The following is an 18,636-nucleotide window of genomic DNA, read 5'->3' on the forward strand; positions in this document are numbered from 1 at the left end:
GAATATCCTTCCTGCTCATCTTCTTGGCAAACTCCTACCCACCCTTGAAGCCCCAATTCAAATGCCCCATCCCCTTTGAAGCCTTTCATATTCCCTTTATCTATATAAAATCTACTCTTTCTTCCTATCTGTTGCCATAATGTTCATGTTCATGGGGTTCTCATGGCAAGAATACTGTAGTGGGTTGCCATTCCGTCTTCCAGGGATGGATTGATACTTTCAAATTGTGATGCTAGAGAAGACTCTTGACAGTCCCTTGGACAGCAAGGAGATCAACCAGTCAATCCTAAAGGAAATCAATCCTGAATATTCATTGGGAAGACTGATGCTGAAGCTGAAGCTCCAATACTTAGGCCACCTGATGTGAAGAGCCAACTCATTGGAAAAGATCCTGATGTTGGGAAAGATTGAAGGCAGGAGGAGAAGAGGGATGCAGAAGATGAGCTGGTTGGATGGCATCACCAATGCAAAGGACATGAATTTGGGCAAGCTCCAGGAGATGGTGAGGGACAGGGAAGCCTGGCGTGCTGCAGTTCTTGGGGTTGCGAAAAGTCAGACATGACCCGGCCGCTGAACAGCAACAACAATCTCTTTTCACAGCATTCAGTAAATACATCAGCCATAGCAGTCATGCCCTTCTTACACGTGTGCATGTGCTCAGTTATGTCGGACTCTTTGCAACCCCATAGACCGTAGCCCACCAGGCTCTTCTGTCCATGGGATTCTCCAGGCAAGAATATTGGAGTGGGTTGCCATTTTCTCCTCCAGGGAATCTCAGTTCTCCTGCACATCTCAATTATCTCCTTACACTATAGCAGTTTGTCAATATGACTTGCTTCTCTATCAGAACTATGAGGTCAGGGAGGGCCGGAGAGTCATCTCTGAATCTCTCTCACCAGACATACTGTCTAGCACTTAGTGGTTACTAATAATTACCCAAATGATGAATAAGTGGATAAATGAATCATGTTGCCCCAACATTTAGGACCCCATTATATCCTGGGGGGAGTAACCCTTCCTGTGTTGACCTCAGGTCTCACTTCAGGCATCAGATTGGCTCACAGGGGAGCAGTGGGGATGTGGGTGAGTGACAAGCAGTCCCTCTGGCCGGATTCTGTGTTTCCCAGGTGGTCCAGCTGGAGGAGCTCTTGGCGGTGCGGCACTCCGTGTTCGTGGTGGGCAGTGCGGGAACTGGCAAGTCGCAGGTGCTGAGGTCCTTGCACAAGACCTACCAAATCATGAAACGCCGCCCTGTCTGGACTGACCTCAACCCCAAAGCGGTCACCAATGATGAGCTCTTTGGCATCATCAATCCAGCCACACGAGAATGGAAGGATGGTAAGGACGGGATGCTTCTGTCTTAGCTAGTTGGGCTGATGAGAAGGCAGTGGGGAGGGTGCGGAGGAGGGAAAACCGAGCTGATCAGTTTGGGGTGGGAGGAGGTGAAAAGAATCAATGAAACTGATTTTGGCTTGGAGAGGAGCCTCATCCATTGGGGTACTTTCTCTCCTTGGAGATTTTTCAGCTCGTAGAGAAGATAAATAGGGCAGGCCTTCTCAGCTGCAGTTCTGTGATTCTGGACTGCAAGTCATGGGGTTCTCACATTGCCTGGCAGAGTGTGTGACATGGGTCAGGCAGGGAAGCCCACCTCTCATTCCCAAAGGAGCAGACAGTCTAGCATCCCACAGAGCGTACCTCCCTGTCAGTACCACCCCAGGAGTGATGGGGAGGCTGCTACAGAAGACTCATCTCAGGAGCATCCTGGGACCACAGGAGGATGTGTATAGGATGGGGCGTCCCAGGTGGCTCCGTGGTAAAGAATCCGCCTGCACTGCAGGAGGCATGGGTTCAATCCTTGTGTCAGGAAGATCATCTGAAAAAGGAAGTGGCAGCCCACTCCAGTATTCTTGCCTGGAGAGTCCCATGGACAGAGGAGCCTGGCCAGCTGCAGTCCATGGGGTCACAAAGAGTGGGACATGACTTAGTGACTGAGTGCACGTGCATGTGTGCAAGTGTGTAGGATAATACAAACACTGCTCCATTTTATATGAGATCTTGAACATCCAGGGATTTTAGTGTCTGCAAGAGTTCCTGGAGCCAAGGAGCTGGTCCCTTCTACAGTGATTCAGATTGTCCCGAACCCATGCTCACTTGGTGCTGACCTCAGCATCACCTTCTGAGAATTGAAAATTGTGATAGGTGTTGAAAGGGTATCCTGTCACTGGGAGGGAGCAGAAAAGAAAATGGAGAAAACTCTCCACAAGCTGATCAGATCTCTTTCCAAAAGCAGTATGGCTTCCGGAATGAGGTCATCTCAGGTCTGTCCTAACATCCCAGTGACTACATCAGGGTATACTGCCTGTTGTTCAGTCGCTCAGTTGTGTCTGACTCTTTGCAACCCCATGGACTATATAGCATGCCAGGCTTCCTGTCCTTCACTATCTCCCAGAGTTTGCTCAAACTCATGTCCATTGAGTCAGTGGTGCCATCCAACTGTGTCATCCTCTGTCGCCCCCTTAGCCTCCTGCCCTCAATCTTTTCCAGAATCAGGGTCTTTTCCAGTGAGTCAGCTCTTTGCATCAGGTGACCAAAGTACTGTAGCTTTGGCTTCAGCATCAGTCATTCCAATGAGTATTCAGAGTTGATTTCCTTTAGGATTGACTGGTTTTATCTCCTTGATGTCCAAAGGACTCTCAAGAGTCTTCTCCAGCACCACAATTCGAACGCATCAAATCTTCGGCACTCAGCTTTCGTTGTGGTCCAGCTCTCAGGTCCATATGCAACTACTGGGAAGACTATAACTTTGGACTGTACAGACCTGTGTCAGCAAAGTGATATGCCTGGATTCCTCTAATTTAGGGTCTTCCATCAGAGGCCTTGAAAGATCAGACTTAATGAGTAGCCTCTCTAATTTTTATTTCACTCTTAATGAGGCTTAGCATCTTTTCCTTCTTAGTGGTCTTAGTAATTGGCTTTTTTGTAATTTTATTCCTCCTTATTATATTCTTATCAGTGTGTAAGTGTTTTTTTAAATATGTCAAAGACATTAAACTTTTATCTGTTATATGCACTACTAATGGTTTTTATCTGTCTTCCATTTGTCTACAGATACTCATGACATGTTTACCATGTACTTTATAAAGGGAAATTATGTCTGTCTAGTCTTTTTAGCATCTGGAATTCCTATTTAGTTTATGACTCTTTCTAATTTTAGAGGCATAACATCATAAATTTGGAATGAAAGATTCTTTTCACATTAACATTTTTTACTCATCTGAAATTTATTTGGGGGCTTAGCTGGGCTTCCCAGGTGGCACAGCAGTAAATAACCTGCCTGCCAATGCAGGAGATTCAGGTTTGACCCCTGGGTCAGGAAGATCCCCTGGAATAGGAAATGGCAACCTACTCCAGTATTCTTGCCTGGAAAATCTCATGGACAGAGGAGCCTGATGGGCTACAGTCCATGGGGCTGCACATAGTCAGACTCAAATGATCACAAAGTATGAGGTGAGGTAGAGAATCAGCTTTATTTCCTCCCAGATGGATAATTGACTGTGAAATCACCATTTATTAAGAATCCTTTGTCTCTGAATTTAAATTCCAACTTCTCACATGTGCAGTTTTCCTTTGGTATCCCTGGGAGATTGGTTCCAGGAACTCCTGCAGACACTAAAATCCACAGATGCTCAAGATCCCATATAAAATGGAGTAGCATTTGCTTTATCCTATACATATTCCTCCTGTAAACTTTAAATTATCTCTAGACTACTTATAACACCTGATACAATGTAAATGCTGTGTAAATAGTTGCTAGAATATGGCAAATTCAAGTTTCGGTATGGGGAAATTTCTAGAATTGTTTTATTTTCCCCGAATATTTTCAATCTACGGGTGATTGAATTCACAGACTTGAAATTCACATATTGAAAGGGAAAATTGTATTGACATCTGATTCTGGGTTTTCTATTCTGTTCCATCACCTATTTATCTAATCCTGTGCTAATGTCATTCTATCTCAATTGTTATCATTTTATATCATTTTCCTGTCTGATGAGGTAAATCCCTCCTCAGTACTTTTCTGTAATTTCTTTGCTAGTCTTAGATACTTCTTCCACCTTAAATTTTAGCTCACATAATATAATTCAAATTTTAAAGTGTGAGAATTTTAAAGTTTTATTAAATATACTCATTAAATATGGAGAAATCTACAAAGGCTTATAATAATCATAAATCTACGTTCCCTAAACAAGAGACCTTCCAAGTAAATGGAATTTAACTTTCCAAAAAAATTTAAGAGAATTTGATAAAAATAGAAATACAGTGGTTTATATTAATACATATTTTTCAATATTAGAAAGATTCAATAGACAGAAAAATAAGTATAGGCATAGAAGAATTAGGAAATGCATCATCAAATGCAGTGTAACACAAAGATATAGAACTTTGCATCTTGTAAATAGAAAATATTCCTTTCTTGGTAGGTTTGTGGAACATTTCCAAAAATTTAAAGTTTAGTTGGGCACAGAAGAAATTGTAATGAATTCAAAAGTATCCATTTTTCAGGCCACTTTGTCAGATACTAATACAATAGAATTAGAAACAAATAGCAAGAAAATGACCAAAAATAATTTCATTACTTGCAATCAAGAAATACTGACCTCCTGAATTAAAGGGAAAATTTAATTGTAATCCTTCTTGGGAGCAAAGTAAAGAATGTTTATACAGAGACCTCTGGGACACATCTAAAGTCAATAATGAAAATTTCTAAACTCTCATTATTACAGAAGATAGGCTAGAAAAAAAGGAAATCAGTATCCATTTTAATAAATTATTCAAAAAATAATAAACTAAACCTGAAGAAAGATGGGAAGAAACTAATGCAGATAAAAGCTGAAATTAGTGGGAAGGAACAAAAAAGTATAGGAAGGATGAAGAAATATAAATATTGGTTCTTTGTAAAGACCAATAAGTCCATTGTGAGCATGATTATTGGGGATAAGAGAGAGTAAAAGTAGACAAGATAAGGAATTAGAAAGAAGATATAACAGTAGATATAGACAAGATTAAAAGAGACACAATTAGATCATACATATTTGAAAAATGGAAAGAAATAGATGATTCCCTAACCAAATATAATTTTAACAAAATTTACTCAATGAGAAGTAGAAAAAGTAAACTAATGAAATGAAAAGTTTTAAAATAGTAGCTGAATTAAGAAAAGATAATTCCAAATAAAATGGACAACTTGGAAGAAATGGACAAATTCTTAGAAAAGTACAACTTTCCAAAACTGAACCAGGAAGAAATAAAAAATCTTAACAGACCCATCACAAGCACAGAAATTGAAACTGTAATCAGAAATCTTCCAGCAAACAAAAGCCCAGGTCCAGACAGCTTCACAGCTGAATTCTACCAAAAATTTAAAGAAGAGCTAACACCTATCCTACTCAAACTCATCCAGAAAATTGCAGAGGAGGGTAAACTTCCAAACTCATTCTATGAAGCCACCATCACCTTAATACCAAAACCTGACAAAGATACCACAAAAAAAGAAAACTACAGGCCAATATCACTGATGAACATAGATGCAAAAATCCTTAACAAAATTCTAGCAATCAGAATCCAACAACACATTAAAAAGATCATACACCATGACCAAGTGGGCTTTATCCCGGGGATGCAAGGATTCTTCAATATCCGCAAATCAATCAATGTAATACACCATATTAACAAATTGAAAAATAAAAGCCATATGATTATCTCAATAGATGCAGAGAAACCCTTTGACAAAATTCAACATCCATTTATGATAAAAAACACTCCAGAAAGCAGGAATAGAAGGAACATACCTCAACATAATAAAAGCTGTATATGACAAACCCACAGCAAACATTATCCTCAATGGTGAAAAATTGAAAGCATTTCCCCTAAAGTCAGGGACAAGACAAGGGTGCCCATTTTCACCACTACTGTTCAGTATAGTTGTGGAAGTTTGGGCCACAGCAATCAGAGCAGAAAAAGAAATAAAAGGAATCCAAATTGGAAAAGAAGAAGTAAAACTCTCACTGTTTGCAGATGACATTATCCTCTACATAGAAAACCCTAAAGACACCACCAGAAAATCACTAGAGCTAATCAATGAATATAGTAAAGTTGTAGGATATAAAATCAACACACAGAAATCCCTTGCATTCCTATACACTAATAATGAGAAAATAGAAAGAAAAATTAAGGAAACAATTCCATTCACCATTGCAACAAATAGAATAAAATACTTAGGAATATATCTACCTAAAGAAACAAAAGACCTATATATATAAAACTATAAAACACTGGTGAAAGAAATAAAAAATGACACTAATAGATGGAGAAATATACCACGTTCATGGGCTGGAAGAATCAATATAGTGAAAATGAGTATACTACCCAAAGCAATCTATAGATTCAGTGCAATCCCTATCAAGCTACCATTGGTATTTTTCACAGAGCTAGAACAAATAATTTCACAGGTTGTATGGAAATACAAAAAACCTCAAATAGCCAAAGCAATCTTGAGAAAAAAGAATGGAACTGGAGGAATCAACCTGCCTGACTTCAGGCTCTACTACAAAGCCACAGTCATCAAGACAGTATGGTACTGGCACAGAGACAGAAATATAGATCAATGGAACAAAATAGAAAGCCCAGAGAGAAATCCACACACTTATGGACACCTTATCTTTGACAAAGGAAGCAAGAATATACAATGGAGAGAAGACAATCTCTTTAACAAGTGGTGCTGGGAAAACTGGTCAACCACTTGTAAAAGAATGAAACTAGAACACTTTCTAACACCATACACAAAAATAAACTCAAAATGGATTAAAGATCTAAACATAAGACCAGAAACTATAAAACTCCCAGAGGAGAACATAAGCAAAACACTCTCTGACATAAATCACAGCAGGATCCTCTATGACCCACCTCCCAGAATATTGGAAATAAAAGCAAAAATAAACAAATGGGACCTAATTAAAATTAAAAGCTTCTGCACAACAAAGAAAACTATAAGCAAGGTGAAAAGACAGCCTTCAGAATGGGAGAAAATAATAGCAAATGAAACAACTGACAAAGAATTAATCTCAAAAATATACATCAACTCCTACAGCTCAATTCCAGAAAAATTAACAACCCAATCAAACAGTGGGCCAAAGAACTAAACAGACATTTCTCCAAAGAAGACATACAGATGGCTAACAAACACATGAAAAGATGTTCAACATCACTCATTATCAGAGAAATGCAAATCAAAACCACAATGAGGTACCATTTCACGCCAGTCAGAATGGCTGCTATCCAAAAGTCTACAAGCAATAAATGCTGGAGAGGGTGTGGAGAAAAAGGGACCCTCTTACACTGTTGGTGGGAATGCAAACTAGTACAGCCATTATGGAGAACAATGTGGAGATTCCTTAAAAAACTGGAAATAGAACTGCCTTATGACCCAGCAATCCCACTGCTGGGCATACACACTGAGGAAACCAGAATTGAAAGAGACATGTGTACCCTCATGTTCATCGCAGCACTGTTTATAATAGCCAGGACATGGAAACAACCTAGATGCCCATCAGCAGACGAATGGATAAGAAAGCTGTGGTACATATACTCAATGGAGTATTACTCAGCCATTAAAAGAATACATTTGAATCAGTTCTAATGAGATGGATGAAACTGGAGCCTATTATACAGAGTGAAGTAAGCCAGGAAGAAAAACACCAATACAGTATACTAATGCATATACATGGAATTTAGAAAGATGGTAATGATAACCCTGTATGTGAGACAGCAGAAGAGAAACAGATATATAGAACAGTCTTGTGGACTCTGTGGGAGAGGGTGAGGGTGGGATGATTTGGGAGAATGGCACTGAAACATGTATAATGTCATATGTGAAATGAATCGCCAGTCCAGGTTCAATGCATGATACAGGATGCTCGGGGCTGATGCACTGGGATGACCCAGAGGGATGGTATGGGGAGGGAGGTGGGAGGGGGGTTCAGGATGGGGAACACGTGTACCCCCGTGGCGGATTCATGTTGATGTATGGCAAAACCAATACAATATTGTAAGGTAATTAGCCTCCAATTAAAATAAATAAATTTATATTAAAAAATTAAAAAAAGAAAAGATAATTTCAAAATCATAAAAAGGACACCTCTTATTTCATTTTATGAAGCCAAAATAATTTTGATACCAACCTTTGTGCAGAACCAAAAAGAATAGCCCAACTTCCATTAAAATTAAGAATAAACCAAAGAGATCTATTACCAACATTATTATTCTGCTTTGCCTGTGGAAGTCTAGATAATGCAGTTAAAACGATGAAATAGAAGACATGGTATAAACTGGAGGAAAAAGACAATTATTAGTTTGGTGATTGTAAAACTTTATAGCTAGAAAATTCAAGACATTATTGAAAAATCGCTAGAATCAATAAGAAAAAGTATTAAAGATAACTCAGTATAAAGTGAAGTACACCAAATTTGAAAGCTTATCTTTTTATACGAACAGTAGCCAACTAAAACTGAAAATACAGGGGAAAAATTCCATTCACAATAACAATAAAAACAAATGCTTAGGAATACATTTAGCCAAAGAGATACATTGAAAATGCTGTAAAAATTTATTAAGGAACATAAAACAATATTTGAACAAATGAAAAGACATACCATATTATTGACTGGGAAGGCTTAGTATTATAAAAAATCAATTCGATCCAAATTAAGATATAAATTTCATGTAATGCCAACTAAAATCACATCAGGCCTTCTCTCAAAGCCTGCATTTGGCAAGATTTCCCTGGCTGCAGTTTCAAAGAATGAAAACCTTACCGAAGGAGGTTTCATGTAATTCCATCATGTCGCAGTTGCCTGTTGAAATGATTTGCTCAGTCCCTTGTCACTTTAAAACCTTGGACCATTTCCTTCTCCAGGGGATCTTCCTGACCCAGGGATTGAACCTGTGGCTCCTGCATTGACAGATGGATTCTTTACCATTGAGCTACCAGGAAGAAGGGGATAAATATATGTGATTATAATTGATTTTCATTGTTGTATGACAGAAACCAACACAACATTGTAAAGCAATTTTTCTCCAATTAAAGATGAAAAAGAAAACAAGCTAGGACCATCAGGTTTTCTTCTAGTTTTGCTGTTGTTGTCATTCTCATAAAAAGTCAGATTGGGACACAGAAAGAGCAGAACCTTGGGCATGACCAGATTTTTGGTAGAGAGGAGAAAAGGCCAGCTTTGACCTGAATTTCCTGTGTATACTTCCTTCCAAAGGTTGTTGCTGATAGGGAAAGTTTGTGTTAAGAGAAAGAAGATTGATGGTGACCTGGAAATTGAGATATCTGTGGTTTCTCTTAGGACTGTTCTCTTCTATCATGCGCGAGCTTGCCAACATCACCCATGATGGGCCCAAATGGATTGTACTGGATGGTGACATTGATCCGATGTGGATCGAGTCTCTGAACACTGTCATGGATGATAACAAGGTACCAAGGGGCAAGGGGAGCCTCATGTCATCCCCAGTCATCAGTGAAACCAGCTCCCAAGGCACATTTGAAAGCCTGGATTCGACAGTAAGGCTGGCCCTGAGTAAGGAATTGTTACTGGTGGTTTTTAATTTATTTATTTATTTATTTTGCTTTATTGAGATAGAGTTAACATATAACATTGTTATAATTGATATAAAACATTGTGTACATTACGTTTAAGGTGTCAGACCTGATGATTTGAAATACTTGTATATTGCAAAATGATTACCACAATAAAGTTAGCTGACAACTCCATCACCTCCCATAATTACCTTTGTGTGTGCCTGGTGAGAACTTCTAATATCTATTCTTTTTTAATTTTTTAAAATTGGAGTACAGTATGGAAATTCCTTAAAAAAAAAAACCTAGAAGTAGAACTATCCTATGACCCAACAATCCCACTACTGGGCATATACCCTGAGAAAACCATAATTGAAAGAGATGCATATACACCAATGTTCACTGCAGCACTTTTTACAATAGCTAGGACCTGGACGCAATCTAGATGTCCACTGACAAGAAGAATGGAAACAGAAAGCGTGATACATATATGCAATGGAATATTACTTGGCTATAAAAAAGAATGCATTTGAGTCAGTCCTAATGAGGTAGATGGACCTAGAGCCTATTATACAGAGTAAAGTAAGTCAGAAAGACAAATATCGTATATTAACTCATGCATATGAAATCTAGAAAGATGGTACTAAGATCTATTCTTTCAGCAGCTTTCAAGTACACAGTATAATATTGTTAACTACAGTCACCATGTCTTCCATTACTTATTCATCTTATAACTGGGGTGTTTATAATTGCCCACCCAATACCCCCATCCCTGGAAACCACCAATTTATTCTCTGTTTCTATGAGTTTTTTTTTTTTTAAGATTCCATACATAAGTGAGATTACCTATTGTTTGCCTTTCTCTGTCTGACATTTCATGTGCCATAATGCTCTCCAGGCCATCCATGCTGTCGCAGATAGCAGGATTTCCTTCTTCTTATGGCTGAATAGCGTTCCATTCTGTGTGTGTGTGTGGCATCTTCTTTATCCATTCATCCACTGACAGACACGTAGGTTGTTCCCACCTCTTGGCTGTTGTAAATAGCACTCCAGTGAGCACAGGATGCAGATAACTCTTCAAGATCCTGATTTCAGCTACCTGTAAATGGCAACCCACCCCAGTATTCTTGCCTGGAAAATTCCATGGACAGAGGAGCCTGGCAGGCCACAGTCCATGGGGTCGCAGGAGTTGGACACAACTGAGTGACTTTCACTCTCACTTCATCTTTAACAGATGTCTTAGAACTGATTCATCCAGTATCAGTCTGTATCAGACTGTATCAGTCTTAGAACTGATACAATAACTTTCAGTTATTTCAAAGCCACTGCCATCACTCCCATGTTTTTAGCATTGCTGTAATTTCCTTTAGAATTTTCCACATGTAGATCAATTCAGTACTTAGAGCTGCAAAGAATCTTAAATCATGTATTCAAATCTTTTTCTAAAAGGGATTTTTTTGTTTGTTTATAAATAAAGGAAACTGATGATCAGAAACATTCTGAGCCTGTCAGGTGTCCTCAGTGGTGGTCAATCTTTATCACAGAGAGGAGGTTTTATTTTATTTTTTTATAAACATTGAAAACTGACTGCCAATAAAGAGGCTGTGAAGTTGGTAGCACTTAACTTGTTTGGAAAGCACACCCAGATTAGAGGTTGTACGATGGCTTTAACATGTACGGAACATACTCTTCCAGAGGGAGCCCTTTAAAAGAAACAGTAGTTACATGAAACCTGAGTTCTTTTCCTTTAATTATCATTTTTTAAAAAATATGGTCTGTTGTTGTTATTGTTCATTCATTAAGTCATGTCTGACTCTTTGAGACCCCATGAACTGGAGTATGCCTGTCCTTCACTCTCTCCTGGAGCTTGCTCAAACTCATGTCCATTGAATCAGTGATGCCATCTGACCATCTCATCCTCTGTCACCCCCTTCTCCTCCTGCCCTCAATCTTTCCCAGGATCAGGGTCTTTTCCAGTGAGTCAGTTCTTTGCATCAGGTGGCCAAAGTACTAGAGCTTCAGCTTTAGCATCAGTCCTTCCAGTGAATATTCAGGACTGATTTCCTTTAGAATTGACTGGTTTGATCTCCTTGCTGTCCAAGGGACTCTCAAGAGTCTTCTCCAGCACCTCAGTTCAAAAGCATCAATATGTTCCAGTTCATTCAAATCACTGACATCACTTAAACTTTTCAGATAGCTTATTTCCTGACTCAGTACACAGGGATGGTGATCAAGGGGCTATAGAAGGAGAGAGAGAAGACCTTGTAGAAACTTTCGAAGATACTTATAATCGTAATGCCTATCAGGAATAAAAGCCAAACTCCCCTGAGCTGGCCTTGCACCCTAATTCCTCCCTGCCTGCTGCGCCCCTCACCTGTGTCCAGGTGCTGACCTTGGCAAGCAACGAGAGGATCCCTCTGAATCCCACCATGAGGCTTCTCTTTGAGATCAGCCACCTGCACACAGCCACGCCAGCCACTGTCTCCAGAGCAGGTATGGACCACGAGAGGGAACAGCCACATACCTACTCAGCTGAAAACAGGTGCCTCTAGTGATACCTGTTTCGCTGGCTCTGACCAAAGCTCCAAACAGGAGTCATACATTGACCATCCAAAACTCTGGCCTAATCCTCAGCCCTAATCCATACCCACGAAAGTGAGCCAGTGCTCTGCAGCCAGGATCATGTGAGTTTCTCAATTCAGAAATGTTTACAGTAACAGAAAGAAGAATAGCCCCTGAGCTGGACTACTACTGTCTTCTGCACAGAAATGCCTCGAATTACGCTACTTTCAGGCCAGTTCTAGCTTCCATGGAGGCTAGTGAAGATGATTGAGCATTACAAGTTCTCACTATATCTTGGTGCAAAATGACTTTATACCATAACTTTCCTGGTTAGGACATGGACTTAACCATTGAGGGGCTTCTCTGGTGGCTCAGTGATAAAGAATCTGCCTGCCAATGCAGGAGACGTGAGGTTGATCTTTGGATCAGGAAGATCCATTGGAGGAGGAAATGGCAACCCACTCCAGTATTCTTGTCTGCAGAATTCCATGGACAGAGGAGCTTGGCAGGATACAGTCCATGGGGTCACAAAAGAGCCAGACACGACTGAGCAACTAAACAATATCCTTTTGGGGGCCACCATGAAAGTGCACACTTCGTCACCATGACAAGTATTGCTAATCAATCACAGTCTTCTTTCCTCCTGAGCCTGGATTTGGCCTCAGGATCCTTCTCAACACTGCTGTCCATCAGCTATTATCAGGCCATCAGAGCTGATCCCAATAGTAAATCCTCTCAGATCTCAGCCAGATCTCTGTTATTTCCTTTTTCAAGATTTTTTTTTTTCTTTTTTGCTGTGGCCCATTTTTAAAGTCTTTATTGAATTTGTTACAATATTGCTTCTGTTTTATGTTTTGGCTTTTTGGCCACAAGACATATAGGATCTTAGTTCCCCGACCAGAGATCGAACCTGCACCCGTGCGCTGGAAGACAAAGCCTCAACCACTGGACTCCCAGGGAAGCCCCTCTGTTCTTTTCAAGGCCAGCCTTCTGTACATTTTTTTAACAGAGAAAATAACTCTGGGGTGAAGAATATCCTGAGCTCTATGGACATGTAACTAAGCTATATTCTCTATGCTCCCAGGGATCCTGTACATTAACCCAGCAGACCTGGGCTGGAACCCCCCTGTGAGCAGCTGGATCGACAGGAGAGAGATCCAGACAGAGAAAGCCAACCTAACCATCCTATTTGACAAGTATCTTCCGACCTGCTTAGATGCGCTCAGAACCAGGTAGGCCAAGCAGTGAGGAAGGCGAAGAATTAAAGCAGCGACAAAGAGCCTGTTGGCTCATACCTGGTGTCCTGCTGATGTTCTATCCTGTCCCCAAAGTCAGACATCCCCAGGCAGTCCCCTCCAGGTGTGGCAGACGGCAGAGGGAACATACATTAGGATGGAGTTGAGATGCCTGTTGTCAGTCCAGGCAGGAAGAGAGGTGAGCGAAGAGAAGGGAGATTCAAAGAGCCTTCTGTGAGTGCTCTACAGGTGTATCTGGAGGAAGGTGCAAGTTGTAGTTTTTGTTCAGTTGCTAAGTCATGTCCGATTCTTTGCAACCCCATGGACTGTAGCCCACCAGGCTTCTCTGTCCATGGGATTTCCCAAACAAGAATAGAGTGGGTAGCCATGCCCTCCTCCAGGAGATCTTACCAACCCAGGGGTCGAACCCATCTCTCCTGCATTGGCAGACAGGTTCTTTAACCCTGACCCATCTGGGAACCTAGATGGCTTGCTTATCAGCCACCCCGAGCCTCTATAATACCAAAGCTTTTGCTGCTGCAAAGCCACATAGAGTTGTCAAATCCACAGACACCAGCAGATTTCCATAGCTGTCCAACAGCACCACTAGGATGGAATAATCCAATGTTTTAGAACATATCTGGGTCTCTCTCTCTTCAGATTTAAGAAGATAATTCCCGTCCCAGAGCAGAGCACAGTCCAGATGCTGTGCCACCTTCTCGAGTGTCTGCTGACTGAGGAGGACATCCCCGCAGACTGCCCCAAGGACACCTACGAGCTTTACTTTGTGTTTGCTGCCATCTGGGCTTTTGGTGGAGCACTGGTCCAGGACCAGGTAAGAGGGTGCGTGCTGAGGCTAACACCCACGCTAACCAGCCAAGATTTGGTAGACAGAACGGTTAAATGTCAGAATTAACATGGGGGCATCAAACCATTTATTTATGTCTCCCTGATTTTGCTGAAGACATCAGCCCCCTTAGGAGAGCTTCATGTAGTGAGACAGATGAGACTGAGCTGCATTTTGTTGCTTTTTGATTTAGTGAATGTATCCCTAATTTCTTGGACAGTTGCTGATTGAATTTGAAAAACTAGAGATGTGAATACCATACTTAGAAAGATGCGTGTTTTAGGTGGGATGGTGCTGTGCTTTAGAGGCTTGAGTAGGAGGAATCCCTTCTTAAAAACCTTCTAGAACAAGCATCTATACCAACCATCGCATCTTCATCACCCCTGAAACACAGAGCTGTCCCTAGAAGGCTTTTGCTGTTGTTCAGTTGCTAAGTCATTTTTGACTCTTGATGACTCCATGGACTGCAAGAGGACACTATGCCCCCCTGTCCTCCGCTATCTCCAGGAGTTTGCTCAAATTCATGTCCATTGAGTCAATGATGCCATCCAACCATCTCATCCTCTGTCACTTACTTGGCTTCCTGCCCTCAATCTTTCCCAGCATCATGGTCTTCTCCAGTGAGTTGACTCTTCCCATCAGGTGGCCAAAATATTGGAGCTTCAGCTTCAACATCAGTCCTTCCAGTGAATATTCAGGGTTGATTTCCTTTAGGATTGACTGGTTTGATCTCCTTGCAGTCCAAGGGACTCTCAAGAGTCTTATCCAGCACCGCAGTTTGAAGGCATCAACTCTTCATTAGTCAGCCTTCTTTGTGGAAGAACCATAGAAAGTTAGACCAAAGTTTAATCAACATCTATGAGTAGAAAAACGAAGTAGTATTTATCTCTTGGTGTTTACTGCTGTGGTTTCAGGCTCTTTGGCATCCTGTTCTCTAAGCTTTGTGTATTCTCAACCTTTTGCTTTACTGAGTTTTCTCCAAATAAAAGGTACTTTACCTGGAAACAACATAATTGAGGTTAGGCAGATCAGTCTTTTACAACTGACTCTAGCTACCAGGGTAGCTTAGCAGTAAGGAATACACCTGGCAATGCTGGAGACACGAGATTGGTCTCTGGGCTGGGAATATCCCCTGGAGAAGGAAATGGCTATCCACTCCAGTATTCTTGCCTGGAGAATTCCATGGACAGAGGAGCCTGGTGGACTACAGTGGCGGGGTCAGAAAGAATCAGACACGACTTAGTGACTGAGCATGCGCTAGCTACCAGGCAACATCATATAGAGGCTGAGAATGTGGACCCGGGGTTTGAATTCTAACTCTGCCACTTGTTACCTGGGAACCCTGGACAAGTAACTTAACATCTCTCTACCTTAATCTCATTACTGGTACAAAGAGCTAGATAAATTGACCAAGTATCTTTATCCTGATACCCAAAACTTTGGGTACAAAGGCAGTGAAAGTGATAATAGTGGTACCCATTCCCTAGGATAGATATAAGGATTAAATGAAGGGATGCTGTTCTAATTGTCCACATGTAAAACTCTTAGAATACTGCTTATTATTAATGTTCTCCTACTTAGGGCTTCCCAGGTGATGCAGGAGACGCCTGAGACATGAGTTTGATCCCTGGGTCAGGAAGATCCCCTGGAAGAAAGCACAGCAACCCACTCCAACATTCTTGCCTAGAGAATCCCATGGATAGAGAAGCCTGGCAGGCTACAATCCATAGTGTTGTAGAGAGTCAGACGTGACTGAAGTGACTTAGCATGCATGCACCATAAATATTAAGTTTTATAGCAAGTATCTGATGCTTTTCTCACAACAGGATTAAGCCAAGCTGCAGTTTTTGGAAAGTTATGATTTACTCTTTCTGGTCTGGGTTGATTTGGGGCTTTTCCAAAGAAAAAGGTAGGGGCTTCCCTGGTGACACAGTGGATAAGAATCCACCTGCCAAGGCAGGGGACTTGGGTTCGATTCCTGATCCAGAAAGATCCCACAACCAAGCCCGTACACCATGACTACTGAGTCTGTATTCCAGTGCCCACACGGCAACCACTGAGCCTACGTTCCTGGAGCCCGTGCTCTGCAACAAGAGAAGGCGCTGCAATGAGAAGCCCGCACACCGAAACTAAAGAGTAACCCCCACTCACCGCAACTAGAGAAAAGCCCACGTGCAGCAACAAAGACCCAGCAGAGCCACAATTAAAGAAATAAATAACTTTTAAAAGATGCAGCCCCTGCCGTTTCGGCTGCTGAAATGTCAGCAACCACTGCTGGGCTCCTCTCTTACACTGGTGCCGAGCAGGCCATGGGGTACCAGGATAAAGACACGTGGTCAAGTTTTTCTATCTCCATGTAAAAAAATTTAAATCCACTCAGCTCTTTTTAAAAGCCCAAGAAAGCCTCCCTCCGGGCGTCCCGGGCTCTGGAGTACTTGGAGCTGTCGGCGGCCGTGCTGGCCCTGGTGGGTAGAGGCGGGCAGAGCACACTGGAGAAAGCTTTCAGCAGCAGGAACTGTCCAAGACCCCCTCACAGCCTGCATTCAAGCCAAACACGAAATAGTGCTGTAAATAGAAAAGTACGAAGGTAGCCAGAATATTCACATCAGGAACACCCATGGTGCTTATATTGAAAAAGCTGTTATTAACGAAAAGCAGAATATAATACAAAGCACAGCCCATACCTGGGTAGACATTCCAGTAAAAAGAGGGAGTGGGCAAGTGGATCCTGGCTAAATACTTTGCAGCAGTCACAGCAAATTCTCTCTCAGAAGCAAATGCTTCTCAGCACCCTATCCAGCACCTAGGTTCAACTCCCAACTCTTCTCTTTAAATAAATAAATAAACTTGTTATTTTATATTGGAGTACAGCGAATTAACAATGTTGTGATAGTTTCAGGCTGAGCAAAGGGACTCAGCCATACATACACATGAACCCATTCTCCCCCAAACTTCCCTCCCATCCAGGCTGCCACATAACGCTGAGCACAGTTCTCTGTGCTATACAGTAGGCCCTTGTTGGTTATCCATTTTAAATATAGCAGTGAGTACATATCCATTCCAGACTCCCTAACTGTCCCTTCCCCACCACCATTCTTTCCCCTGACTCCCAATTCTGCCACATGTTGCTAGAAGGTAACCAGTGTGCTTTTGCTTCTTCGTGCATAAAATAGGAGTAATTTTCAGGAGCCAGGCTGGCTTAGAGCATCATGAAGATCAAACGAGGTGATACTGTGTTTCCAAACTCAGCTACATTGCACCACACTGTATGTCAGCCTTCCTGTTGTCAAGTTCAAAGGGCAGGAAGAGGACCGGAGACTTGTCGGAATCTAAAGGAGCTGGAGTTCAAAAGGAGCTCCTTCACTGAGGTCGCTCAAAGAGCAGAGGCACTCAAAGAGTCAAACTGGGAAAAGGCAGCTGGATGGCTCAGCCGAGGTGACCTTGTCTTTCTAGCGTCCAGTTAGAGTAGAAAGTTAGGTCCAGCGCCAGGCTTTAGGAAGCCAGACAGTGCAGCCCAGTGAATGGCTTGGCTGAGAAACTGACCAGGTAGCTCAAAGTGGAATTGAGAGTGAGGAAAGAGGGTCCACCACGAACCTCCTTCTTTCTAAAGTTGGTCTGTCTTGGGTTCTCCATATAAACCTAAAATCTGGTTTTCATTAGGAAGCCAAAGGTCTTCAGGAATTTTTTATCCAAAGGTAGACAGCTGTTATGTTTTCATGAATAAATGCTGTCAGCCAGAAAACAGTTGCTGTCAGGTAAGACCCATTTTTTAAGCTTTGTTTTGTATTTTCTTTTCTCTTAGGTTTTATTGGGAATGGTTTTCCAGTAGCACTGTTAGTTCTGCTTCGGTGTTTTAGGGGGAAGCCCTCTTTTCCATAGTGTAATTCCATTTGAGAGGTTGTCTAAAAATCGTTTTAATTCGTAGGAAGATTTTAATATCTGAGAGTACTCAAGCTAAGGATATAAAATCCCTATGCGTGTATGTGTTACTTGCTCAGTCGTGTCTGATTCTGTGACCTCGTGGGCTGTAGCTTGCCAGGATCTTCTGTCCATGGGATTCTGCAGGCAAGAATACTGGAGTGGATAGCCATTCTCTTCTCCAGGGCATCTTCCCAACCCAGGGATCAAACCTGGGTCTCCTGCATTGCAGGCAGATTTTTTTTTACTATTTGAACCGCAAGGGAAGCTCATAAACTGCCTATATCTTCCCATTATGATGAAAAAGCACAGAAAGCACAACCGTTGAAATCATATAACATTGGTTATTTCTATTTTTTGCACCTATTTTAAATTCTGTTAGTGTATTTAAGTAAGTAAGTGTTAGTCGCTCACTCGTGCCCGACTCTTTGTGATCC

The 18,636-nt window shown here is 41.5% G+C and overlaps 1 protein-coding gene across 1 annotated transcript in view; it reads left to right on the plus strand.

Moving 5' to 3' along the window:
* DNAH9 (dynein axonemal heavy chain 9) overlaps nt 1-18,636 on the plus strand; it is a 286,432-nt gene that overhangs the window by 120,902 nt on the left and 146,894 nt on the right. The window contains exons 32-36 of the mRNA XM_018064667.1: nt 1,128-1,338; nt 9,408-9,535; nt 12,022-12,130; nt 13,284-13,431; nt 14,095-14,269. Coding sequence (XP_017920156.1) covers nt 1,128-1,338; nt 9,408-9,535; nt 12,022-12,130; nt 13,284-13,431; nt 14,095-14,269 — 771 coding nt within the window. The remainder of the gene's footprint in view (nt 1-1,127; nt 1,339-9,407; nt 9,536-12,021; nt 12,131-13,283; nt 13,432-14,094; nt 14,270-18,636) is intronic.

The sequence above is a fragment of the Capra hircus genome, chromosome 19 (genome assembly GCF_001704415.2).
Source record: "Capra hircus breed San Clemente chromosome 19, ASM170441v1, whole genome shotgun sequence".
NCBI lineage: Eukaryota > Metazoa > Chordata > Mammalia > Artiodactyla > Bovidae > Capra > Capra hircus.